The sequence below is a fragment of the Azolla caroliniana genome, unplaced genomic scaffold (assembly GCF_043228905.1).
Source record: "Azolla caroliniana isolate FFs.n. ecotype wild unplaced genomic scaffold, voAzoCaro1.0.p SCAF_13, whole genome shotgun sequence".
Taxonomy (NCBI): domain Eukaryota; kingdom Viridiplantae; phylum Streptophyta; class Polypodiopsida; order Salviniales; family Salviniaceae; genus Azolla; species Azolla caroliniana.
Window position 1 is genome coordinate 20,230,071 of NW_028230448.1, and position 27,851 is coordinate 20,257,921.

Below are 27,851 nucleotides of genomic sequence, written 5' to 3' on the forward strand. Positions count from 1 at the left end.
ATGGATTCAGCATTTACATAAGGTCAAGCCTTTAATAGGTGGTCAATGGAAGGATAGTCTTAGATGGTTCTTTAATGCAGATTTCCAGCTACCTAAGTCCAATGATGGATCGTTGCGTTTCTTCAATGGAATTTTTCGGGCATGGGAAAGTCTTCGGCAAGCACTTGTTTTCTTGCCACCGAAAAGCTATCATCAATTTATGCGTCAACCATTGATATGGAATCCTTTATTTATTGATGAAGCTCCGTGTGTTTTGGGTTTACCCCCTAGGTATCATGGGCTACAATGGACAATGGACCAGCTCGTACGGTTGCGGATTGGATAAAGTTTATGCAGTCCTCTACACAGGATCAAAGGAATAGGTTATCTAACTTAAGAGGGGCTCAGATCATGTTATCACAATTTTCCACGGTGTATCAGGTCACAGTGCCAACATTGCAATTCGATCATTTTCAGAGTTGGTACGATATGTTCTCGACACTCAATATACTCATAGGAGCTCGGTTATATCATCAAAATGGCAGCCTCTATTTTTATGAAGTTTTGGACAATGGTAGGTTGATACTAGTGGATGAGGAGTCTCCAATCATGTCCGTTGCGAAGCAATTGCCAGTGTGAGTAATTGCTAGATTAGATAAAAATATATATATATATTGATCCTAGTCCACTAATTGCTAATTTCTCATCTCATATTTTAGTATTAGACTCTAAACCAATTGATGACCTGCAGTGGGATCCAATGGATTATGGTTGGAAATTGTCCATGTTTGACTCTTCGACTAATGTCCTTCCTTTCTTCACATATTCAGTGGCATTTGGCAGGAATTTTATGTTGAAGCAGACCGAGGTGATACCTGCTAGAAAAAAGTATTGGGAGGAAGGTAATGTTTCATCTGCTCATATGGTGATGTTTTGGAAACAGTTTTGATCAATTAAATGCATGAATAAGATATTGCATTTTCGGTGGTTGATGATTCATTATGCATTGCCAGTAGGTGATTTGTTGAGGGGATCGGTGAGTAATCGGTCATATATTATGTGGTTTTGGATACATGGCACATTACTCGACATGTAAAGCAGTGGTGTCGAGTTTTAGATGCAAGATGGCATTCTCATGTACAAAGATATTTCTTTGTTGTGAGATGGTCGGTGGGTTGCCTTTGGCGATGGCTTTAAAAGGAAGTCGTATTTTGAATGGGACATGTTTTTTTGTAAAGTGGTTGGTGAAGATGATAAACATAGATTCATTACATGCTTGATTATTAAAGCCATTTGGGTGGTTATATCACAACTTCGGGCATTAGTAACAAGAAGTGGGGTTTCATTGATGTTGTTAGAGCTTTACCAACCCCATCGTATAATGTGGTGTTTGACCACCTTAGGTATTGTGGGGCATGCTTTAACGAGACCATGAGAATGGGTTCTTGTTTGATGGACTTTGTGGGGTTCCATAACAACTCCTTAAACTAAAAGGAATGATGATTTGGCAATTTTCGTAGCTAAGTTGTATGGGGACATTGTCTCGAGATGAGGTAGATTTATGTCATCTAGTAATACAACACTTGAGAGGGTTTACCTTGCCATATCGCTACTAATGAAGTAGTGGGGGTAGCAAGGGTTGTATTATCACTTGGTTTATAACAAACATAGATTTATAAGAAGAAGAGAGATCATTAATCATACATTACAACCTTACACCTTTGATTGTAGGTAAAAGTTACCTACAACACTTGGGAAGTGCACCAGTCAGAGTGGTTACTAAAATTGGAAAGAAATGGATGCTTGATCCTTATCCTTCAATTGCTCATATGTGTGATATGTTGTGGTTATATGCAAAAGACCCGGTTGCAAGATTAACATGGGATTCGAGGGGTTGGTTTTGATCACATTCCTTGGGAGATCCGATCATAATGGTTCCCTTCTTTCAGTACTTAGTAAAACTTGGAAGATCATTACTGCTCTCTCGGAATGCAAGGATACCAGTAGCTCATAAACATTGGCCCACCTGGGGGGGTCTCAACTTTGCATATAAAAACCTATTGGAGATGGATTTGGTCATTGAAGAGGCCAACTAAATTTATTCTCTTCATATGGCTATTAGTGCATACAGAATTACCAATTGGTCACTCATTGAAAGGGAATGTAACACCCAATCTTCGACAATGTGGCTTTTGCCATGAAGCTCAAGAGACTACCAAGTATGCCCCCTGGTCATGATGCCCCTTGGCTCAACAAGTATGGAATAAAGTTCTTTTGTTATTTTTAACAATCAATGTCGGCTGCCTATTTTCATGGGGATCAGCGATGTGGGGAGTGTTACATTCCAGTTTGATGTTGTATGAGGCAAACGATGTTCAGGAGGCAATGATGGTACATAATAGAAGATTGATATTAGTCAGCCCCTTTCAACAACCTCGAAAGTAGGTGCAATCTGTCTAGGTATGGAAAATAGTGACTAAAATAATGCTATGGGCATTATGGAAATGTCGATGCAACCGACTTTATATGTGGCAGATCAACGTCTCTCATATGTCCTGCTTGCAATATGGGAGAACTTGCTGGCAGTAGTTCGCAACCAATATGACAACATGCAAGGTTCACCAAAGACTGTGAACAAGAGAAAGACTAAGCTTCTTCACTTATGGAAAAGTCACCCCTGTTTACAAAGTCAACTCAAGGGCCTCAATGGAACTATCAACTTCCATGAACCCTTTCTTGAATACCAATGAATCATGGCAGTGTAGGAGCAAATGCCAACACCTTTTACAAAGTTCTATCTTTGGTCTTAGGATTAATGTACATCATTGTACATGAAAAATTGTAAGCTTTTGGGTAGACCAACTCAATTTGAAGCATTCAAATGTTTTTTCTTAATACTACTGAAGAAAATCTTTGAGGGGAAAAAAAAAAGATCACTAATCTAAAATGTATCTTTAGAAAACTAGCTTATGGTATATTGAATCCTTGGAAGGCATTGGGTTCTACATATCTATTAGTAGCTACTCTAGATATAATAATTTTCACAATCTCATTATGATTCCTTGACTAACACTCGAGCTAATGGAATAAAGACATACACATTTTCTTTGGTGAATGTTAGTAGTTGAAACTTGAGACATCAACTTTGCATAGATTCATAGATTTAGGTGAAACTAGAATATCCTGAAAAATAAAATATCATCATCGTTTCTAAAAATGATTCATAATGATCCACTTCTCAGAAGGAAACATTTTCCTCCATGGTAGGTTTCTTTGTATGGTTTGGTGGTCAATTGAATATTTTACTACCTAGTCTTGGATGATTTTAGGAAATCTAGTTGTCATTACTCAAACAATCTTGAAACATATGCTAGCAATTTTTTATAAGTCAAATTGGCTATATCTTCATTGGAATATACATAATGATAACCTATGCCCTTATCCATATAATGATTGACCTTAGAACTTTTGATTGTGTTGGGCTATTTAGTTTGAGAAATGGAAATGATCATTTCTAGATTATATGACATCATAGACACAAGGTCTTGTTCTAACAATCTTTTTGGTTTTACGTTTCACCATCCCTTGGATATATTTTTCAGATACTAGCTTTTTTTGCAAACTTTATCACTTTTGGGATACGATGGAAAGCTTGTGTTGCATCCATTAGTTTGGATAGCACTTGCCATATCTTCATATCTCTTTATCATTGAACTTGGACTCCACCTTTCTCTTTATCATTGTTTCCTACCCCTTGGTTTTTGAAAAATATGGTGATTATTCACCTCAACAATTTCATATCATTCCAAGGGTATCTAAAACACAAATCGGATGGCATCATGAAGCTTTGGTAGAGTTTCTACCAGCATCAATTGCATTTGTAAGTTTTTTTTTCGTTGTCATTTTTACTCCTATGGAATCTATATAGTCTATTGTCTAATCTCTTTCCTTGCTAATTTATTTTTAAGAAAAACAAAAACTTAGAATTAGTGTATTCTTAAATTCATTGAAACAATTTATTTGAGTTTGATTAATAAATCAAAAGGTTAGATTGATAATTTAAATGTACTTACATTATGAGTAACATGATCCGTCTAAGTTGTTTAGATTTTTTTATCAATGGAACAAGGGACAATAGGTGTCTTTCTATCTTTTTGGATTAATGGTCTTCATTTTTTGTAAACGAATACAATATAGGTTCTCTAAGTGTTGCTAAAATCAACTGAAATTCTTTTCGAAACCAAGAGTTGTGCAAAACTAGAGTGTCATGCGGGTCTGAAGGAGCACACAAATTGAAAATCTTCTTTTAAACTCTAACTCTTCCACCAAGGCTCATATTTGGAAAGGTAAACATGGAGTTCATAAAACAATTGTTCATGTTTTAGTGAGTTCCAATCTTACCACTATTACATTTTGGATTGTATAGGATAAACAATGCCTCAATGTTCTACCAATGCTTTGAGATTCAAGGGTACTCACAAGAGTACACCATATACAACCCCAATTGTAGTGGAGAATGCAATATGGTGTTGAAGACAAAAGATCCTAAGGTCAAATAGTGAACTTTGATTGGATAACAATATACTTCTCTATATTTCGTGTTAGCAAAGGTCAAGCATCTATAAAAACCAAACAGACTCTCTTTTGATTAAAGAAGATGGTGGGAATAGAGAATGGATTTCATGCTCCAAGTAAAAGAGTGACCATAAGTAAAACAAAATAACTTTACTTGAATAAGGACAATGCAACGATCAACGATGGAGAGGAGGATCAAAGCAACAATTCTTAAATATAACAAGAATGTGCAACAATGATCTTATGCATGTCTAAGCTTCAAATGTAAGAACTATGATTTTTCATGGATTCCAATAGGGTATCTATTTCACCCCAAGATAAGGGTACCTATGCCAGGAGTAATGCCTATAACTTAATGTGGTATCCACACATGGCACATGCCCACTCTAATCGATATCCTATCCATAGTGCAATCTATTGAGGGCAGCTGTGTGTGTCTTTTGGCCATAGGGCAAGTAAAAGAGAAATTTAATGGATGTTTTGCTTGTCTTCTTCAATGGTCGCATCCGTGTGTTCGAACTCCGAACGAGGAGAGGAGCATTGCGCCAGGCATGTATGATGTATTATGTGCATATGCATATGTATGTTCATTGGTTCCAGTAAACTTTGGAACTTAGAGATGGAGAGACACCACCTCGTTTTGAAGGTGTGAAACCATAAACGCATGTATGTAGAAATTTTGAAAAAAAGGAATGAAAGGTGGGAAGGAAAGCATTAAAAGCTTTCTATATTTACTCTCCCTTCTTCAAGACAGAAGAGTCAAGGTTAGGGTTAGGGTTAGGGTTAGGGTTAGGGTTTTGGATTTTTATAGGGTTTTCTGCAGGCATGGGGTTCACCTCCTTCTTCGGCCGTCTTCTTTTCTCTTCGATTTTCATCCTTTCGGCTTGGCACAAGTAAACTCTGTCCTCCCTGCCTTTTTTTTTCCTTATTGCTTTTCGCTTTTATCTGTTTATCGTATTTTATTTGTTATGTTGTTTTTGTCTTCTTTCTTCTGACTGTGATGGATCAAATCAAAGTTGCGTCTTACTCATCTACGGTTTTTAATTGTTTTTGTTTTTAGGGTTTTACCTTGTTCTTTTTATTATCTGGTAAGATAATTGTGAGCTTATGATCAATGATTTCTGAAAGAAGTATTATGTTGCGATTGAATTGTGCCAAAGGAATATAAAGCTTTCTTTTTATTTGCTTGATTTGTGAATGCCAAAATGTTGTTAAAGCATTTTCGTGATTAAATGTATTATGTGGCAATATCATATTTTATGAGATATTACATTATTCTATGATTTCTATATGGCTACATGAAGGAATTATACCACATCAATAAACTTGTGCGAATTTATATTTTGTAACCTATATCTACGACTGTATCGTATCAAGCAGAATCAATGATTTTGGACATGATGGAGGGAGCATTTTGAAGGCGATGGAGCCGAAGATCACTACTCTACGGAGTCATGTTAATTCTTTTGGCATTTTACTGCCTGAGATTGAGGTATATATAAAAATCGCGATTATTCTAATTGAAATGACTCCCGAATGCCCTTGGCCAACCCCTGTCTCTCGAGGTTGACAAGCAACATTTGGAGACATAACAGGAACTTTTAAGTTAGGGTCTTTCAGTGGACATATGAAAAGCTTGAGAGGGTGCAATCCCAAAGTTTTTGCACGCATTCATAATCCATATGAAACGCCAAACAATAATTTATCTACAATTGCAATCCATACAAATGACAGATTTACAATTACAAATGCTTATCGGGGATTTTTTTTGTTTGTTTCATTATATTCCAAGACAATTCTTTTGTTTATACAATTGGTAGCATTTGTTTTGTAGCTCAAACACATGGTTATTGGATGGATAGCATTGGAAGGTCTTGGCGGAATACTTTTCACACTCGGATCTAGTCTTGGAGCTTATTCGCTGGTACTGGTTTTCTTTACATTTGTCAGATAATTCCTCCCAGAAAAGAACTTTGGTACTTTAACAAATGCACTAATTTCTTCACGAAAGTTTTTCACACTGAAACCATTAATTATTCTCTTAAATGATATGTAAATTGAGTCAAATTTTGCTTTTTGAATTGTAAAAAATTATTTTGATTTTTGTTTCAAGATTGTGACCTTTTTTATTTGTGTCAAAAGAATTTGGAAATGGAAATTCAGTTTGTAATACAACATAGATCAGGTTTTTATTTTAAACACTTTTTTAAATTATGTGGATTAGTTTTGTGATTCTCTTATCAGTTGATATTCCTGGCGGTTTTCACGCCTATTATGCACGACTTCTACAATTATGCACCGTCAACCTCACAATATGCTGAAGAATTTTACAAGTTTTTAACGGTGAATATGAAAACTCGCATCTTTTCATTTTCTTCAATAGTTTCTGAATTTTTTTAATGACTGTTTAACTCGCATCTTTCCATTTTCTTCAATAGTTTCTGAAATTTTTTAATCATTATGTTTTGAGTTTGAGGATTGTATGCCAAAACTAGATTTTTTATGTGAAAGTTTTGATCCATTGTGTTAAGTTAATTGTATGATCAATTTTCTATTATTAAAGTTAAAAGTTTGATTCCAATATAGAACCTCTCGCTCTTTGGAGCCCTTCTCTTCTTCTTGGGAGCAAACAATCATGGATCCAAGAAGTCAAAGAAGAGAGTCATTAAAACAAAGGCGAATTGAAGGAAGGGGCCATAAAGTGGTTGAATTCCAGAGGAAGAGCACCGAAGAGCACCAATTTCCAGAGTTTTGTTTTGTATGTGGAAAATAAGCCTCCAATACTTCAGTGTCCCTTTGTCTGACACTTTTTCTGCTCGGAGTTTTGTGTAGTGTGCACATTTTTGCATCAATTTTGTAGGTTGAACCTTGTGATATAGCATACTTTTTGGGGTTTCTTACATCCCTTGAAGATGCTCACAACCATATAGAAATTATGTATTTTGCTTTGTATATTGTAATATCTGGTGCATTATAACTTATGCCCCTCAAAAATATTGCAAATACTTGCCTTCCTATGTATGGATTGATTGTGCTTAAGACATTGTAATATGTGATATTAGCAACATGTTGTGTTTTGGCCCTTGAAAATGTTCACAACCTTATAGGGCTTATGGATTGTTTTATATATTGTAATATCTGGGTGCACGATAACTATGGCCCTCAAAAGTATTTCAAATACTTGACTTCTAATGTATGTACTGATAGTGCTTTCGATATTGTAATATGTGATATTAGCAAAAGGATTGTCTTGTTAAGGCTATTGCTATGCATTAGATTGCTAACTTCTAATTAAACATGTACACATTACTCTCATTACATGCACATTTTGGTTTATCATTCTATCGTGCTCCCTGATCATTTAAATGGTTTAATTTATCTAGCTAGCTCAATGATGACATGTTTTAGGCTAGAAACCTACATGTTTTGTCAAACTTAGGCACCTCTTTCTGTTCCAATTCTAGTTGCTCATGCAAGTTCAGTCCCTTTTAGTCTAAGGATACTCTTCTTGCTCCCCTATTTCAGGTAAAGCCAAAACCTAAACCCTCTATTAAATATTAGAAAATCAATGCCATTGATTCTTGCACAGTGACACACACACTTGCTGCCTTCTGCATGCTCAATAGAACCCATTCGGTTTAAGAGGCATTTAGACACTTTTGCACAACATGCCATTTCTCCATAAATCCGTACATAATTTGCAGATACTTTTGAACAACTAATCTACTACCTTCCAATGTAATCGGGAGAAGTCCACTTGAAGGCTATCTTGGAGTCCACCATTAGCAAGCCCTTGCTCACACACGCCTTGGCTTGATCGCTTGACAAACTTGCATGTAGTGCATTCTAAAACTTAAATACAATCAATGCCCCAATTGCTTGCTTCCCAAGGTAATTAGATGACATTTACCCCATTTTAGGCTTTTTTCCCTCTTCTTTTTATTCTAAGAGTTTTTGGACTATGATTAGACATTGGCCACTTCTTTCTCATCTTGGATTTGGGTTATTCTAAGGGGGTTCTTCTTGCTCAAACAAGGGAAAAAGACAACTAAAGGAGGATCTCGAAGAGAAGGACGCAAAAAAGGGTGTGGAAAGCTTCGACAACAAAAGGTGTGACGATCGTTGCTTGTGAGCTCGAGCCACCGAAACTCAAGAGCCATTCCTCCATGCTTACTTTCCTATTCCCTAGCAACTATTCCATTGTAATCACTCATTATAAACCCTAACTTGAAAGGGAGTATTATGTAAAAAAATTTGTGGGTGTAAAGGTTAAACCTTCACCCTTGAGTAGTACACACACACAAAAAAAAAAACTCAAGTTTGCACAACAACATGTATTCCCAAAAGCATGAGACATCGTATCCACTGCAACAATCATCACAAATCCCACTTCAACAATCATTATGGCATGAACTTGTCAAATAGTGAGGAAGTCTCCCTAGATATATATCACCATGAACACCACACTTTTCCAAGAATATCACAATTCACAACTATGGTGACCTTCAGGATTGACTCACGATTGTCAAAATCCACTAAGGCCACCTCTATAGGTTACCTTGACCAATATGGGCAATGGGCATCACACACCACCCTAGGATAGTCTCCATCATCCATTGCAACCTCTTGTTCCACAACCTCCATGGGCCTGACCCCCCTCTCAATAGCCCCACAATTGTGGTGATTCTATTGCAACAAACCTCGACACTACATTGATTATTGTTTGTTGCATCAAGTCGGTCAGTATGCCAAAGGTTGCATCATCAACTTCATTGAGTCCACCAAGCATGGGCTAGCTAACAACGCATGGCCATCAACTCATCGCCTGCCTAAACAAGAAATTTGCCACCAAACTTATACTTTGGTCTGAGAAGAGCCCACACGAAGAATACTACATGTGCGGTCCTACATAGCACAAGAGTTGCCATCACAACCACTAGCTTTAACAACACAAACACCATGGTGAAAGAGATATAATTGTAATATCTTATAAAGAGGAAGAACTATAAACGTGAATATATAAAACTTTTAAGGGTTCTTTGTCATTATAAACCTTAGAACTCAATTAGTTGTGACTCTCACTTGCTTCCTCTAATTGTTTCCCTAATCTCAATCCCTAATCCTAATCTTTGTATCTAATTAAATATACAATTATTTAAGCAAATTAACGGAAACTAAGACATGACGGTAATTTCCCGTCATCGTCATTCTCTAAGGAAACTCATCAAACTTGGTAAAGTCTTTTATATGATTGATTTTATCATTAATCATGTGAATGTGATTTAGTTATAGAGAATTATTAGAGTTTGATTCAGTAGTTAGTTTGTACATAAGTAACTCAAAAGAAATTGACTCTTGCTCTCACCTATCTTGCCAATAAAATGGTAGATGGTGATACGTCCCCACACCTAAACCTTAAAGTGGTTCTCAAGAAGAACAATGTAGTATGAAGTAATAACACTGGAAGACTATATGTTTGGCTTTATTGTGGGAGAGAATCACCTTATGATGTTTGTGATGAGCTTTTCATAAGCTCCCACTCACATCATGTTGAGTGCTTGTGAACTTGAGACCCTAAAAAACTATCATTGTTGTGAGTGCATGTGTTATGAGCATCAACAAGTCCCATTCTGGTGAATACTCCTCTTGATACTACCAACAACTCCTATTGTGGTGAATTATCGTTTTTGAGTTTTCAAATTCCAACTAACGTAGAAAATGTTCATTAGTAAGTTCATAGAAGGGTTTGGTTATCATGATTCTTAAGAACCCCCAAAAAGTACATAAATTGTGCCTCCACCACTTCCCAACAATAAAAAAACCAATGACAAGTTCATGGGTTTTAAAATATCATTTTAAATGAGAATAGTGGGGCTCCACTAGAACTTCTACTTTTCCCTCCCTCAAGAAGAGTTTGCTAGAGTTAAAAAGAGTATAAGACCTCATGTGTATTAAAGAAGAAATGATCATGAACATTAAGGAACTTCAATAAAGACACGGAGCTCTAGTCAAAATAGCCAACTAAAGGTAAACACCCAAACTAGATGCTAATTGAACACAATCTATGGTAGTAGAATGCACAAGGTTTTGTTGTTGGTGAACTTAAAGATGTTAAGTGCAATACTACTTTCAAAAATTCCATAAGCATACTCAAGTTTAACTTTGCCAACAACTCAATTTATCAGTAAGAGCCACCTACAAATATCACATCAATAGGGCCAAGATAAAAACTCAAGCACAAAACCAATGATGACGAAGATTGGTGGATTATAGATTTAACCATTGATCTATAATCCACCAAACTTCATTAGCCTTAGTAAAAGTAGAGAGCCATCCCCTCTCATTGTCATGTTAATGACATCAACTAATCAACCCAAATGAACTTGTGCCCCACTTTATGGAATGTTAAGGGAAATAATGTCCTATTCATTGGTTTTAACAACACTATGAGGTTTAATATCTCCATCCTTAAATATTGATCATAAGCCAATTGGGAACTATGACAAGAGGATAGTCAACATAATAACAAGGTATTCTGACATTACACATAAATATAGATGAAGAGAAGTGCACTTGCGACCCATAGATCCAAGATAAAAAGTTTAAATTTAAGGCCCCCATATGGTTTGTGACTTCCCTACAAAAGAACATTATTGTGCCAAGAATGGTGACTAGCCATATTGTGATCTTTTGGGTGCGCAACAATGGTTAATAGATTGACTATGTACTCTTAACAAGCTCCCAATACTTGTTTGCATGGTTCCAACAAGAGACCACATCCCTCAGTTCTAGTCATGACCACTTGGTACCTACTTTCCAATAAAATAAATTATGGTAGAGTAAGTGTAAATTATCTTGTTGGTTGTGGCCTCAAAAATAGGTGTATGAGTAGTCATGTCATCATAACCTAGTTTCCAATAAAAGAATGGGAAATTAAGTGTAAATTGTGTTGTTGGTTATGGCCTTAGAAGTAAGTGTATGAGGAGTCATGCGACCCTAACCTAGTTTCTAATAAAAGAGTGGGAAAGTAAGTGTATATTGTGTTGATGGTCGTGGTCTCGGAAGTAGGTGTATAAGTAGTCATTTAGCTCAAAACTTAGTCAAGAGGAAGAGCAAGTGAAAGCCTTGCTAAGTTAAAATGTCTTCTAAGCATACAACATCCATTCATGATCATAGTCTAATAGTGTGACATACCTCCAAACACAAACAAAATGCTAACAAATGTAATTCTACCACCCCACCTATCAAACTACACAAATCCCATCAAATGGAAACAAGAGAGTCAAGGCCACAAAGTGTTGGAATGTTTTAAATAGATTCAGAATGATGGCATTGTCCCATTTGCAGTTTGAAGGCGTGTAGAAACATAGGAGCATTAGATAAGGGCAAACAAATTCATGAGGAAGGTGTGTGTAGAGGCTTGCATGATAAAGACGTTATACTGGGGACTGCTTTTGTCCAACAAGGGCAATGTGATGAAGTGTTGTGCGGTTTGAACACATGCAAAGTGAGGGGCTTTCTCCAGATGTAATCACCTTCATTTGTATATTGAAAGCTTGTAGAAGCACATAAACAATGCACATAAGAGAGCAAATTCATGACACAATCATGAGTGCGCAGTTATTGGAGGGGGATATTGTACTTGGTACCACCTTGGTGGATTATGTATGTCAAATGTGGGATTCTTGCAAAAGCGGAGAAAGTGTTGAAAGGGTTTCCTAATCGAAATGTTGTTTCTTGGAACGTGCTCATTGTTGGGTATACTAAGCATAATCAAGTTCATGAAGCTTTCGTTCCTTCAAGCAGATGCAAAATGAGGGCCTTTCCCCAAACATTATCACCTTCATTACTTGAAGGCTTGCGGTAGCTTAATAGATATAGAAAATGGTAATAGGATATGCAATATTCAATGTAATAATGGACTATTTTGTAAATTGCCTTTGGCCACTTTAAATTTTAATACCAATAGACGATATTTAAAAACTAAAAAATAAATTGTAGGGACATTTGATGTTTGGTAGGGCCGTGATTCAGATCAAACACAAGGCCTAGTGTGGATGATCTAACTAATGGAAAACTTGGCTTCAAAAAGAGGTGATTGGAGGAAGACTATAGGAGGGAAAAGAAATGAATGGAGGCATGGGTGTTGCGATCTAGAATATGAAGACGATCATTGATGAAGTCGTCCATGATCCACGACATGCGTACCTTCCTTCGTAGTTGTTCACGTGGCAAGATTTTGGGAAGGTTGACAAATATATGAACATATGCAAGGCACGCCTTTGTTTTGCATTGTGGAAATTAGACAAAGCTCAATGATGAGGAAGAGGACAAAGCGTGGGGTGGGGTGGGTTTGTGGTGAGGTGACAACAAAATTGTTTGACCTTGGGTAGTGTTGCAAAGAAAGGGGAGGTGCCACTAGGATTAAGCACCCAAAGGTTCAAGAACATGGTTCGTGACACGGTGAACCCAACCTCATACTGATAGGATCTGATCTCAATACCTCTTCTATGGTGAGCTCCACTAGCCTCAATGAGGATTTTCTTCAAGTTTGAGTGAGCTATCATGGGGGGCTCAACCATTTGACATCCTTCTCTCCTTGACAATGACTCTTAAAGGTGTTGGACTTGTTGGATCAAAGTTACATCTAACTTCAGGTGTTCAACAGGAGTAGTTCCTAGGATTGGTGTGTGTAAGGATTTGATAGTGCCTCCCTATTTCTACGTGCTTCATGTGGTGAGGGTTTAGACAAAGTATCATTGTTAGCCCATTTGTCAAGAGACTATATTTGGAATAGGAAGCTCTTAAAGCATTTTGCTCAGATTTTTCAAATGTCCGCACAATTTTAAGTCAATGAAAAAAACCTTTCTCATTTTCGGAAGTAACATCAACGTTCTCTTCGCAATTAAGGATGTAGATATGGCCCAATAATGAGACCCCACAATTCCTCACAATTTCCTCTCGGTTTTTCAAAGTCTCATTCCTTGCCTCACCCACACCTTTGCCACAACCCATCACTCCTACCAACCTGGAAACTTTCTAGTTTCTATGAAACTCTTCATCCTCATCATCAAACCCCTCAACCATGTCAAATTCACTCTCCTCTCACACTTCTAACCTACTTAAACATCCGAAAACCCCTCTTCTCCATCTAACACACACTTCAACCACACCCTAGTCTTATTGATATGTCCACAAAATTGAGAAATCTCCACCCCTATAGCACTCCTAATGGCACTGTACGTGGTGTACACACAAGCATCAAGTCAAAGGGGACATTAAGTATCCACTAGACATCTCACCTTCTATGAGGATACACTTGTAAGGACATCATGGAGATATAGGGCAACAAAGAGAATGAACTAAACCTTGTAATTGAGGTATAATCTGTAGTATCTATTAACCTTTATACAATCCCAACTGTGAAAAGGGACATAATTATAATAATCTTCAATAAGGAAGGATTATAAAGATGAAACTACAAACCTTTTGTAAGGATTCTTCCTCATTCTATTCCCTAGAGTATTAAAGCCTCTCTCTCTCTGATCACTTTTCTTATCTCAAGCCTAGGATTGATCTTTATACCTATTTAACCTTGTAATTATTTAACTGGATTAATGGAAGCTAAGTCATGATGGAACGCGTATCTTCGCACTCTAAAGAACAAGTATGATCATCATTAATCACATAAATGTGATTATGTTGTAGAGTAGGATTAGAGTTTGTGCAAGTCGTAAGTTTATACGCTAGTAGCGCGAGTTTGGTTGACGCCCACTTTTGCCAATCTTTCCAACAAAAACATAGTACGTACATGCACATCGACATCGAGACAGTTCTCAAGAGGAACATTTGAGTAAGAAGTAGCATCCAACAAGAACATCAAAATACACTATAGTGCTCACCTTCTTCCGCTTTGATAGTTCAATATTTTTATAGTCATTTAGTAATATCATAATGTTTTTTGAGTTGTCCCGCTTATCTCTCATAATGTCTTGAATCCTCAAGGAGCTTGTAATTTGGTTTCACGTCCTCTTTTTTATCAAGCAAATGTCATACAATTATCATTGTAGCTACAAATTGTAGGCTTCACATCCCATTTTTATTTTTATTTTTAAAACATCTCTCCAAACTAGTGATATGTTGTGTACCAACAAATTCAATTTAATATTTGACCTAAACTTTGGATGCTCCGGAACCTTTTCTTGTCGCAACAGATTTTAAACATAAATATTTTGACTTCTATTTAAGATTTCACTTTTGGGTGTAGCAAACTTGTCATTGTCTTGGTTGCTTATTTCTTATACCACCCCACTTTATTATTAATTGCAATTTGATAAGCGAATCAAAACATGACTAATCTTCTTAAGAAAAGAGAAGTTACTATTTTGGAAAAAGAAAAGAAAAGAGAATTAATTATGCACACAATTGTTTTGCTCAATAATATATTTTCTTGGTTGTATTCTTTGACTTGTGGAAATTTTGTGGATTGTTTGCTCACACTTGGGTACTTGATTAATTAAGAATGTGGGACTTAATTGATGGATGGCCAATTGTAGGACGGCGTACAATGTTCACATACAAGTTTGGCCACTATGCTCCAAATATAATGTTCTTAGTTGTCATTTTGCACCAACGATGCTTACGTACGCATATAATACACAAGTAAAAGATTAAATCTACGTAGAACCTTGAGCGGTGTCCATGAGTTTGAAATACAAATTATATATTGGATGTCAACCTCGGGCTTTTGATTCTAGATGGAAAACCTAACCCTCGAGTCAAGGCCCAAAACAAGTATGTTTGCAATAACTTTTATGAATTCAATTACTCGATCATGATCCACGTTGTATAGGCATTAATTATTAACACTTTTAAACCAGACATACCTACTCAAACCATACATTGACCACTTTGTGGGCCCTCTCAAATAGAAGTAGATATGGTAATGTAGTGAGAGAATGAGGAAGGGCTTGGACTATAAAATAAAAAGATAAATAAAAGAATTAAATTAATCAGTCCAACAAGCTAAGGTATAGGAGAAAATACCAAAAATGTATTGAGTTTGAAAGGAATTCTAGGAAAGAAAAACAAGATAATAAATATAAGTTATAAAGAGATTAATAAAGAAGAGTAGATTGAAAAAAGTCCCAAATTTGGTGATTTCAACTGTGAAGAAGTGGATGAATACCTTTGAAGAGGCCAACGGGACCAAAACAATATGCATATGCTAGGTTGTTTATTCGACAAATGAGAGATAGGATATCCTAAATACCTATAAAAAGAGATTACATAGGATAGAATTGGTAACGTTGAAAACTTCCTGAAGTGTAGAGACTCGTGGGTCATCTTTATCTTGATTATGGCGGAGTACTTAAGGAGCCTCGAGTTGATCCTCATGGTTCCCCACGATTGCTATTGTCAAACTACACATAATTGTGCAATAGTCCAAACCCCTCTCAAAATAGGAAGCAATGTCTTCCTTGATTCAAAATATACAACACAATATATAACATTCTCGTTACTTTATGCCCTTGTGACAAAGAACGTGTTCACGGTCAGAGATAACAAGTACGTACATACATGTGAGGGTATACATATACATGTGTTTGTGTCGGAAGTAGTTGTTGTATGTAATACTTCAGCATAATGTGGGGAAGTTAGAAAGGGAGGAAAGAGGTAGAAGCTAGTTTGAGCCAAGAAAAGATTCAACCTACAATAGCATTGTTCGATTGGGTAACAAACTCATAGAGGAACATGAGAAGTTTTATGAATAAAACTAGAAGGATTCAACGTGTGTCCATGCATCAAACATTGCCAAATGGTTGAGGTAACGAGAGGAAGCATTGACACATATAAATGAAAGGGGTTGGTCTAAGATGGGTTGCTCAGAAAATGACAATAATTTGGTTCTTGGATGATTTAGAAGAGAGACAATAGGAAATCATAGGCTAATGTGGCTAAAAAGATACACAAAAGGGATATTTCTCAAATTTTACAAGGTTGAAAATGGAGAACACGTATATGAGCATCCTCCAAAATGTGGTTGCTAGGCATATGGTTTGATGGTTTGATGGGAGGTGTTTTACATCAGCAATCACATAAAGAGAACACAACCCTAGGCTAGTAAGTAACATTGCCTATGGTTGTGTTATTTTGTATGGTCGTGTTATTTTGTGTGGTCACCGGTGTAAAGTTTCAACACTAACATTGTCTTGATATGCAAAATATTAGTGCATGGAAAGGGTAGCTTGTCACGCAAATCGATTGTATAGTTCAGAAAAGAGAAGCGCACGAAGATGAATGCCAAGATGCGAAAACTCCCAAGCGGTGAGGTGTTGCTAAACATTTGGTTCGAGCTGGTATCTTGGCTGCGCGGACAGTACAACTCAATTGAAGGGAACTCGGATGCAGCAGACAGGGCTCGCTCAAAGTTTTTGCTGAAATGGGGTCGCTCTCCTATGATGGTTAATTCAGCGTCTGGTCCTAAATGGAATTACCAAGCACCAAGATGGCTGTTTCCGCCATTGGCTTCGTTGTGAATATGTGGTCACCATGGTGGTCACTATGTGAAAAGAGGCAGTGGGTTACTCTTGTTGTAAATAGTTAGGTGAGGATTATGCTGTTTTGATTATGGCTGTTCTTCGATGTAATTCTTTTGCTAACTAATGGGAAGTAGTGATTTTTTTGGAAAAAAAAAAAAGTTTCAACACTAACATTGTCTTGATATGCAAAATATTAGTGCATGGAAAGGGTAGCTAGTCACGCAAATCGATTGTATAGTTCAGAAAAGAGAAGCGCACGAAGATGAATGCCAAGATGGGGCATTGCATTACAGAAACGAAATAAGTCGGGGGCAATTAAAAACTAATAGTGAACGTGGGTCAAACGCTGCCTAGTCCAACAGATATATATAATAATATATGAATACTTGCTAGTGGGGTCAAATGCATACCATACCAAACCATACCAAATGACACCATACCATACCATACCATATGACACTATACCATATGTACAATATGACACCATACCATACCATATGACACCATACCAAATGCATACCATACCAAACCATACCAAATGACACCATACCATACCATACCATATGACACTATACCATACAATATGACACCATACCATACCATATGACACCATACCATACCATATGACACCATACCATAGCATACCATATGACACCATACCATACCATACCATACCATACCATATGACACCATACCATACCATACCATACCATATGACACCATACCATACCATACCATACCATACCATACACCAGAGCAGGCCAAGCAGGTTAGGCGGCAGAGGGTTGGCTCTCTAGCTTTCTTTCTGGCTCTGCTCACAGCTTAGTTGGACGGAGAAAGAAACGGTGTAGCAGGTTAGCCTGCGTAGCTTTTGATTAGAGAGAGAGATAGAGAGAGAGAGAGAGAGAGAGAGGAGTCTAGAGTGCATTTAATTCCAAGTTGGGAAGCATTAAATGCGCGCGAGGGGGAGGCTGGTGGCAGAGAGAGAGAGAGAGAGAGATGAGAGAGGTGCACCGCCATCATTAGAGAGAGGTGGGGTGGGTTTTTTTTTTGTTTCTAGAGAGAGAGAGAAGGAGTATGATGCCCTCCCCTCCCTGCCTCCAGTACACCCTTTTTTACGTGTCGTGATTTTAGGTCAAGTCGCCTCCTTTTTTCTTCTTCTTCTTCTCTGCCACTCACTCACAGAGGGAGTCTATAAGCTAATTATGAGGAGAGAGAAAGAAGCAGAGAGAGAGAGAGAGAGAGAGAGAGAGAGAGAGAGAGAGAGAGAGAGTGTGTGTGTGTTTTGAGTAATTGTAGGAGCTTACCCTTCTTCCTTTTTCGCCCTCAGAAACAACAAGAAGCAGGGAAGAAGAAGAGGAAGGAAAGAGGTTTCTGATTAATACACGGACCTACCCCCCCCCCACCCGCCGGAGCCCTTCCTTCCCTCTTTCTTTCTTCACGCCTTCATTACCTGAGTTGTTGATTCTTTAAAGACCTATCCTCTCTCTCTGTGACCTAATCCTTCCCGCTTCTCCTCCTCCCTCTCTCTCTCTCTCTCTCTCTCTCTCTCACACACACACACACACACACACACACACACACACACACACACACAATCTCTCTGTGTTTCTATGGTACCTCGGTCTGTTTCATCGTTATAATCATCATCTGGATCATTGCCTTGACAAGCTCAGAAACAGGGGAGGAAGAGGAAGAGGAAGAGGAAGCGAGACTGATATTTTGACTCACTCCATAGTCTCCTGCATACTCAAAACACACATCTGGTTCAATCTATCTGTAACCAAGTGGATCTATCCTTCTCCTCACTTCACCCTTCTTTGTGTCTGTCTGTCTATTATCTGCAGTCAGTAGTATAACAAAGCCAGCAGGCGTAAGCACCATATATATATATATATATCATGGGAGAGCAGCATGAAGACGAAGGAGCTCAAGCTGAAGTTGCGTTTGTGAAGCATCCACATGTGGGCACGGCCCCAGACATGGCATCCTCCATAGCCACCAACGGAAGCTCTCATCAAACTGCAGCTTCCACATTCGGCGTAACTCATTCCAGCCATGCCTCCCTTGTTCCTGGAGTTCCCATGTCTAAGCTCAAGAGAGCCGAGTTCTCCCTCAGGTTAACGGCTCTCATTGCCTCCCTCTCTGCCTTTGTCTTCCTCATCACAGACAAACAGACCAATTCCTTCCAGGTCTACACCGCCACAATTGTACAAGAGGCTCGATTCACTGATGCCAAAGCCCTCGTGTAAGTCTCTCTCTCTCTCTCTCTCTATCACTCCCTTCTTTTGAATATCTGCTTCCTTTCGGATCCTAGGGTTGGTTTCTTTCCTGTTTAGATCCCCATTCCTCTCTTATTTCCTCTGTTTGTCGTCCCCTTGTGCTGTGTATTTTAGTTCCCTTGTGCCACTGTTCTTTCTGTTGTTCAGCTACCCTGTCATGGGACAGTTAGCTGCTCTGTGCAGGTTACAGTGTAACCCATGTAGGATGTAGGCAGTTGATTTAATTGATGTATTTGCCCCTTCCATACCTGTTTCTGTGGTTGCTGATTCCAAGTGTGCACCTTCATGGCTTTCTTTAGCTAGTAGTGAGTCTTGTTAGGGTTTTCTAACAAACATGTTAATCTTGTTAGGGGTTTCTAAGAAACATGTTAATGTGTGCATCGTTGCAGGTATACTGTCGCTGTTCTGGGAATAGTTACAGTCTATAGCCTGTTGCAACTGCTGAAGGTGATCATCATCGATTACTCATCCATAGCTCCAGAATCAGCCTTAGCATGGACCATCTTCCTCTGTGACCAGGTAGCTTTTGCATTTACAAACAAGACTCTGATAATCTCTAATAGCTTAACCGCTGGCTATCTTGCTTTGATTAGGTTTCATAACTAAAATCCTTGTCTGATTCGCTCTAACGTGGAATTTTTTTCTCATGATCATGCTTAACATTTGAAAAAACATGCGTCTATTGAAGAGCATCTACCTGTTGTGATGTTACAGGAATCCGATTCATAATACTCATGTACGAATAATTCGATCCTTTTGTGTTTAGTAGCTGGTCACTCATGCCTCTAATTTTACAGTCAGTTTGGTATTAGTTTCTCTCTGCGGAAGCAGTCAGTCTGGTTTTCTAATGTCTTATTGTTTTGATTTTTGCTTTATATCCAGCCTTGCCTGTGGTTGATTTCTGTATAAACTCCTTCTATGGTTCTATCAGCCCCACTGAGTATTATGCATGTCACAAATCGTGAATTCGATAATTCTTTGTATGAGAATTTAGGTTTGGTTGATTGATTTGGGTACTGACTTTTTTTTTTTATGGGGTTTTGCCATGAATCAGGTGTTGGCCTACATAATTTTGTCTGCATCCGCAGCTACAACGCAGGTGGCATGGTTCTCACAGCAGGGGAATAATGGCTTGGGCTGGATGATGGTCTGCAATCTCTATGGCAAATTCTGCAAGCAAATTGGGGCTGGCCTGGTCGCTTCCTTCCTTGCTTTCTTGGCTTTGCTTTTCACATCAGGCATATCTTTATTCAACCTCTTCGCAAATCCTGAAGATTAGAATGATGAGAAAGCCAGCACCATCATCGTATATACATTCTATTTAATGTGTTTAATTCATTCATAATATTATACTTCTCTCTGACAGACAGGCAGAGTAGCCCTAATGTCTTACCTGAGTGAATTTAGGGTTAGGGTTAGGGTTAGGGCTCCTTTCTGTCATTGGTGATAGGTCACAAACTGGATGAGACATTGCATTGCTATTTGCCCTTTAAAATATTTAAGTCTTTCATTTCTGAGCACACTCGTGTATTCTTTTCACATTGTTCCAAGTCTCTTTTGTTCTCAAGCTTTTTGTGGCGAGCATTTCTTTGGTTTTCTCGGGTGACCGTTCCACTGCTGGTTCGAAGGAATGGTTGTAAATAGTCTACGAAGCTCTTTCTCAAGCTCTTGCCAATGAGGTAATCCGGGGAACTGCAATAATAATCCATCTGTCTCGTCCACACATGATATTTGCAAGCTTGTTCAGTATTAATTAAACTGTAGGTGATTTGATCTTGGATGCCTATGCTCTGTATCATAGTGTTACATTGGTTTTTATATGCTTGCTTTTGATTGTTATAATAACATGGAATGCATGAATGGTGGCTGATGGTGATGCTTATGTCTTGTATGTACCATAGATGTCTTAGGGATGGACCACTACTGTCTGTGTTCCATGATGTTAAGTCATGGATGTTTCATGCATTGCCATGTAAAATGGTGCATGCATCTAAATGGGTCATGAATACATTGTGCATGGGTAATGGGCGGGTTTTTGGCTGTTCCATGAAAGCACTGCATTGAAAGCTGGCCATTGCATCATGGCCCATTGGACCGGTCCCTCCATGAAGAAACTTGTGTACCACCACTTCATGCATGTTCTCTCCTCACCACACTATAAGAATGCTAGTTTGGAGTTTAAAATCTGTACAGTGAAGTCAATCCTAATTTGTGCTTTTTGTATGTGTCATTCTCATATCATAGCAGTGGGTAGTCATTTTGAAGTGGAGTTTTCTAATGAAAACTTTATACAGTAACGTGCATGTACTAACTATCAAATGCTTTACATGTTGGGTGAAGCCACTCTTCACCTATGATGGGTCCAGCACCCATCAACTGTCCATATGACATACATCTTTTGGGAAAGTATTCAAACCTTTAGAAAAACACAAGTAACCTCCTGATTACTTGTTTTGATTATAGACACAGGAGTTCATTTATGGGTCATTAAAGGATAAACATGATTTTAATGGCGTTGTCAAAAGCTTTGCCTTAATGGCAAAAGCGTGGCTACCAACTTTTCAAGCTTGGTTGTTGAAAAGATGTTGGAAATACAAGTATTGTTTGTTTCCTTGGTGGTGTATCATTGCAACGGCAATGGCGAACAAGGATAGGGCATGTGTGAGCTTTTTGTAGTAGTGATATTTGTCTTGAATAAACCATTGAAAGGTTGATTAATGATTTAGTGATATTTGTCTCTAATAAGCCACTGAAAGGTAGATGATGATTTAGTGATATTTGCCTTGAATATTTAATCGATGAAAGGTTGATTTGTGATTTAGCGATATTTGTCTTGAATATTTAATCAATGAAAGGTTGATTTATGATTTAGTGATATTTGTCTTGAATATTTAATCAATGAGAGGTTGATTGATGATTTAGTGATATTTGTTTAGAATAAACCAATGACAGGTTGGTTGATGATTTAGTGATATTTGTCCTGAGTAAACCAATTGAAAGTTTGATCGATGATGTATAGTAATTACGTTGCTATAATGCTCACCGCACTTCCCCTTTAGGTTTTTGTAAAATTATCAAATATGTTGTTCTTTCTCTTAGTTTGGAGAATTTTCAATTATTAAGAAGGATGTGTAGGTGCGCTTTAATGTTTACGGCCCATTAAGAACGTGTTGACACATTTTGCATATTGGGCTTGTCCCTAAGCAATAACCTCTTCTGTAGCGTTCGTTTGATATTGCCATTGCATCTCTGAGATTGGCAAAAGTTGTTTCTTCTACACGGAAATGCATACAAATTAGAAACATGGTGAAAAATGTAACATCAAACATCAAAGTAAGTGTAGCATTAATGTTTATCTTGCCATATCTGACATTTGAAACAATATATTCTAATCACCTTTTAATTCTTACTTACTTTTACTTTGAGGCTAATCACTTATTTATGCTCAAAATTCATGAATATGCATTATATTGATCCAAACCTTAATTCCTTTGAATCGTCATGTTCCCTGATTTTAACAATAGTTACACTTTTGATTCATTGCATATTTCATCTATGCTAGTTCCTACATTCAATGGGTAGCTCAAGCCTCGATTGACCCTGTTTACTTAAGGACCTTGCCTCCTTATCCATTGTTTGGGCTCTTGAGAGATCCTACAACTTTGGTTTTTGCTTATATGCATTCCAACAAGCATTTTGTTATATAAGCATACAATCTTCACACACAAAGCATTTGAGCTTTTCAAGTAGATCCAATTATTATCAAGAACTACCTTTCTCTTTAGTTCACCAACCAAATGACATATGGGAACAAAACAAAACATAGTGAATGTTAGGGCTTCGTAAGTGACTCTCAATGTTCACAAATGCACATTATAATGAAGAGAGACATGTGTTTAGGGACAAGCTAGAGTTGAAATGTGGGGATAACAAAATTGAATGGGATAGAAGATGCAATATTGCGATAAACGTTGATACTCATACTTACGAATTTGTTCAAGACAAACCATCAATAGTTGTATGCAACCAAGGGTCTAGATGATAAAGAGGTGTATGGGCTCTAGAATCTATTGGTAAGTGCGGTTTATCCTTGTGTGAAAAGTCTAATGTTGTGGCTTCTTGCAATATATGCAATATAATGTGTAAATCGTTAGCCTTCACATCTATCCCAAGCATTGAAATATAAGCCTTGTGAAAATCCATAAGGGTATCTTGATACAAGCAAATATAATGCATCCAATCTTCCAAATTAATTGATCATATGTTGCATCCATCTTGAACTCATGTTTCAGTTTTGTGTTATGTTCTTGAACTATTGTAACTCGCTACCATTCCCTCCATGATAGGTATTTTTACATTCTACTCATATAGTCCACAACCCTCCATGCCGTTCATCTAAAAATAATATAAGGTATAGATAAAAAGATTAAATTGTGTACCATTGAATGGGTCGCTACATTGGTTGGATAACAACCCAACCCATGTAGCAACTTAAATTAAATGAATACTCCTTATGTCGTCGGGTCATTATTGTCAACATGCATATAAATTTTAGTGAAGACACAATCCTTTAAAAGATATTTTGAGCAAGATCCAACCTCTAATCGTCATCTCAGATTTCAATTATCATTTACTTTAGGGGTTTCATTCTGCGAGAACTTTAAAAGCATATGCAAAGTATTTATAAAGCTTGTTACAATAAATAAACAAATAAATGAGGACTTGGTGCACACTTCAACTGTAAAGCAAAGTGGGTGAAGTTGGGATAATTGTTTTATCTACTCTTGAATGCCAGTACTATCAAATGTACATGGTTCTCAAATTACAAAACAAGTGGTGCAAATACCTTCAACATTTTGCATAGGCCAATTTTGGTTACCATACCATGATTTACTATCTTCCTGCCTACTCAATGTGCTTAGATAAATTCCTCTAGAGGGATCAACCACCAAGAGAAGCAAACATAAATTCATAAACTAGCATACATCCCAAAACTAGAAGTAGCTAAATTTCATTAGTCTACGAAGTCCAATTTATTATCCTTTCATTGCTTTGGAATGGAAGGTGTGATTTTACCAAAGACTATTCAAGACACTACCACATGGAGATAATTGTTTGTATTATAAAGGGATGTTGACATGCACGAACGACCATTCAATACACTCATCACATGGGATAAATGTGTGCTGAAGGAGATGTGGCCATATATGGACGTAACAACTACAATTCATTGTCTGAATCTTGGTGCTAGCAAAAAATATTCGATCTAGAATTTTGAAGAGTGAAATGAAGAAAGTTCCATGTCAAAACCAAGTAGGAATGGGTATAGAATTGAGATTAACCATTGCCTCAATACACCCTAGAGGAATAAACCAAAGTGAGAGAAACCTTCTCCGTGAACCACCAAAGCTTCATCCCAGAGAGCCAAAATGGGCATTAAAGTGATACTATCAACTTATGATCCGAACCCAATAATGGGCATTAAAGCGAGACTATCAACTTATGATCCGAACCCAATAGCTTGATAGAAGCCATTGCACATTGCATTTAACGAGGATTCCTAAAATTTACAAGGAAACGAACCAATTTGAAGGAACAAAATATGTATTAAAGGATTATCGGCAACATGTGTCTTAGATCCTTTGAACATGTGCATCCCACATTACATGGCAAATCCTTTGCTGAGAGTCTTATATGGTCTCCAGAATGAATACAAGGATCCTCATTATGTATCTAATATGCATCATATATCTAGTTCTCTACATATATATATGTATGATACACATGACCATAGTATAGATCAATTCAAATTTTTTCCCACATTAGCTCATCCACAATGGCTTTGTGTAACATGACATGCATGCTATGTCCTACACATAACTATATCGATCTATACATTTATGACTATGTAACATGGCTTCTTAATTAAGATCCACGACACTGCGATTCATGGATACCACATACACCTTGTAGGTCCGACAAAGAGAAAGATCTAGATGCTACCGACTTCCGTTGTCCCCAAGGTGGAGAAGAAGCTTCACACTCTTGTGCAGACCCATCCTCATTCATCAAAATTGAACTCAAAGCCACACCCAATGCTGTCTTGCTCTTCCCGCTGTTATGTAGAGATCTCTTCGAAATACTTCCGATACCCTTTTGTAAAGGAGGGAGTCGAGAAGCCCGATCAAAACCACTGCCTCCAAAGTTATGTTTCCGCTTTCTCGCATATGGATTTTCCGGCTTCACAATCTCTTTCAATGAAACCACATCCCCGAGGCAACTAAATGACCGTGATTTCCCCGAGTAAAACCGAGATAATCCTTTCCTGCAGTGCAATGCAAACCCTATTCTTGTTAAACAAGTTTCCTTGATGCAACATAAACAATTCTGTGAATCATATGAATGCTCTCTGAGTTTTTTTTCTTTATGGCTTAAGATCTTTAACATGTGTCATGTACATGTTCCTTTACATGTGCTAATCACACAAGCATAATTTAAAAGCATTGAGCATAATATGCATTTTGTTAAATACATCTTTTAAAAGCATCACATTCCTTTGGCATTGGCATACATGTGAGTGACACATCAAATTTTCATCCGACATTCTTACCTTGGGGGAGAAGGTGGTGGAAGAGAATCGTTGGGGAGCTCTGACATACTTCCAGTGTAGGAGCTCTCAACTTCAATGTCTAGTGCAAAGGAATCACTATCAAGCAATTCATCATTTTCAATGGATAAGGACGATAAGGTAGACGAGGATGAGATGGCCGGCATGGTGGTATAAGTAGGCTCTGGGGGGCATTGGGATGAGTCCAATGGTGTATCCTCATTGACCACAACAAGATGGGTGCAATTTTTCAAACCCCAAGATGTGGTTTTTGAGAAACCCGTGACCTGCGGACCATTACGAAGAGATCGAGCCCCATCAGATATTAAAGACTGATCTTGACGGGAGTGCCATGGCCGATCTTCATCAACCACATCAAGAGGTGAGGAGCTCCATGGTGGGTTGGGGAGGGCATCCTGTTTTTTTACTTGGGTCACATTAGTGTTGGACCCTAGGGAGATGGTGCCCCATGGCCGATCTTCGTCAACCACATCTTCTGTGAAACTTGAGCTCCTGCAAGGAGGTTTGGGGAGAAGAGTGGCTTCCCGAAGATGACCCCGGTCCCGGTCCGGGCCTCTATACACATGTTTAGTTCTGCTTGAGGAGGCCAATGGAGTGTGGCCCTTACCAGATCCATCATTGTCATCATCATGGCCATGCAAACCTGCTGCCCCAAGATCAATATATTCATTCTTTATACTGTCCACACCTGCCTGTACATCATGGCCATGGCCACAGTCCACACTTGCCCTTCCATCATTGGCCATGGCCATTAGACTTTCTCCAAGGAGGTTATCACAACTACTGTTCTTTGAACTTCCCCACACTTCATCACAATGGCCGTCCAATCTTTCCCGGACATCATCATCATCATGACCATGCAAACTTGCCCGGCCATAGAATCCATCGCCCACAAGAGGAGGAGCTGCGCATGCAGACGGAAAGATGCCTGCAGTGTGATTAAGCGCCTCGTGGGGCTCTGTTTTTTGAGACGAACACAATGAGAGGGATGATATACCCCAGACAACATATTGAGTCTCTTCTCTAGAATTGCCCGGAACAAGACCACAGTCCTGATTCAGTATAGGATAGTTATTGAATTTGAAAGAGAATTTAGGGTTTCCTGAGACGACACGGGCATCATCATGCCTCTGTGTCGATGAAGGGGCCATGAAGCGTAACATTGGCGCAACAATTGTTTTTAAGAATGCTTAATCCGTGATCCCTCTGTGATATAATTGTAGCTTTAAGCGTCTCCACATCACAAGCTTTGCAGAGGCGGGGAGTATATTCTCAACTAGAGGATGAAAGCTAAGGTCAGATGAAACGGAATGAGGCAAAAAGCTCATAAGAACCATAGCCACAGGTAGAGAAAAGGAAAGATTCAGGGAAATTAGGGTTCAAAGCGATGTGGGCGATATTGCCATAGCCAAAGCCATAGCTACAGCCACAGAGACAAAGAAAAGGGGGAGAAGAAGGAGAAGAGGATGAAGATAAAGATGAGATGATTCTTCTTCTTCTTCTTTTCTAGAAGAAATGAAATAGTTTTTTAAACTAAAGAAGACATGGTGAGCTTATCCACAACTTTATAAATGCAGATAATTTCTGTGTGTACAAACAAACACATACCATGCTATTCATGTGTCTGCCTTACCATACATACATACATACATACATACATACATACATAACACACCATATGATAGATAGATAGATAGATCATACACTCTTTTAACTACCCCTTATAGGAGTCTCCTCCTACCTTCCTTCATTCACCTTCCGAGAAGCTTCTCGCGCTTGGTTCGGATTTGCACTCATTGGTCGCCTTACCATTTATACCCGAATTCTCGTCATTCGTATACCGAA

The 27,851-nt window shown here is 38.1% G+C and overlaps 3 protein-coding genes and 1 long non-coding RNA gene across 4 annotated transcripts; 3 read left to right on the forward strand and 1 right to left on the reverse strand.

Annotated features, from left to right (window-relative positions):
* The first annotated feature begins 5,317 nt into the window (after positions 1-5,317).
* On the forward strand, positions 5,318-20,886 carry LOC147856606 (uncharacterized). Its single transcript, XR_015530732.1, has 2 exons — positions 5,318-5,348; positions 20,798-20,886. It is a non-coding gene; the product is annotated as an uncharacterized LOC147856606 (long non-coding RNA).
* On the forward strand, positions 5,319-7,593 carry LOC147856607 (uncharacterized). Its single transcript, XM_087329714.1, has 5 exons — positions 5,319-5,447; positions 5,935-6,046; positions 6,389-6,478; positions 6,799-6,897; positions 7,141-7,593. The coding sequence occupies exons 1-5, from the start codon at positions 5,380-5,382 to the stop codon at positions 7,237-7,239; spliced, it is 468 nt and encodes a 155-aa protein (XP_087185840.1). The 5' UTR covers positions 5,319-5,379; the 3' UTR covers positions 7,240-7,593.
* On the forward strand, positions 18,963-20,886 carry LOC147856608 (CASP-like protein 2B1). The gene is made up of 3 exons (XM_087329713.1): positions 18,963-19,344; positions 19,768-19,897; positions 20,433-20,886. Exons 1-3 carry the CDS (start codon positions 18,998-19,000, stop codon positions 20,655-20,657), a joined length of 702 nt encoding a protein of 233 aa, XP_087185839.1. The 5' UTR covers positions 18,963-18,997; the 3' UTR covers positions 20,658-20,886.
* Positions 20,887-24,964: 4,078 nt separating this feature from the next.
* Positions 24,965-27,466, reverse strand: LOC147856609 (uncharacterized). Its single transcript, XM_087329395.1, has 2 exons — positions 25,989-27,466; positions 24,965-25,703 (listed from the first exon to the last, which is right to left on the reverse strand). Exons 1-2 carry the CDS (start codon positions 27,167-27,169, stop codon positions 25,304-25,306), a joined length of 1,581 nt encoding a protein of 526 aa, XP_087185521.1. The 5' UTR covers positions 27,170-27,466; the 3' UTR covers positions 24,965-25,303.
* Positions 27,467-27,851: the final 385 nt, after the last annotated feature.

What these genes read in the sequence shown, in the direction of transcription:
- LOC147856607 (XM_087329714.1), top strand. Translation starts at nt 5,380, where the DNA reads ATGGGGTTCACCTCCTTCTTCGGCCGTCTTCTTTTCTCTTCGATTTTC. An exon ending in ATCCTTTCGGCTTGGCACAA is followed by an intron (nt 5,448 to 5,934) that starts GTAAACTCTGTC and finishes CGTATCAAGCAG; the next exon opens with AATCAATGATTTTGGACATG. An exon ending in AATTTTACAAGTTTTTAACG is followed by an intron (nt 6,898 to 7,140) that starts GTGAATATGAAA and finishes ATTCCAATATAG; the next exon opens with AACCTCTCGCTCTTTGGAGC.
- LOC147856608 (XM_087329713.1), top strand. Translation starts at nt 18,998, where the DNA reads ATGGGAGAGCAGCATGAAGACGAAGGAGCTCAAGCTGAAGTTGCGTTT. An exon ending in ACTGATGCCAAAGCCCTCGT is followed by an intron (nt 19,345 to 19,767) that starts GTAAGTCTCTCT and finishes GCATCGTTGCAG; the next exon opens with GTATACTGTCGCTGTTCTGG. An exon ending in CCATCTTCCTCTGTGACCAG is followed by an intron (nt 19,898 to 20,432) that starts GTAGCTTTTGCA and finishes GCCATGAATCAG; the next exon opens with GTGTTGGCCTACATAATTTT.
- LOC147856609 (XM_087329395.1), bottom strand. Translation starts at nt 27,169, where the DNA reads ATGTTACGCTTCATGGCCCCTTCATCGACACAGAGGCATGATGATGCC. An exon ending in CCACCACCTTCTCCCCCAAG is followed by an intron (nt 25,704 to 25,988) that starts GTAAGAATGTCG and finishes ATTGCACTGCAG; the next exon opens with GAAAGGATTATCTCGGTTTT.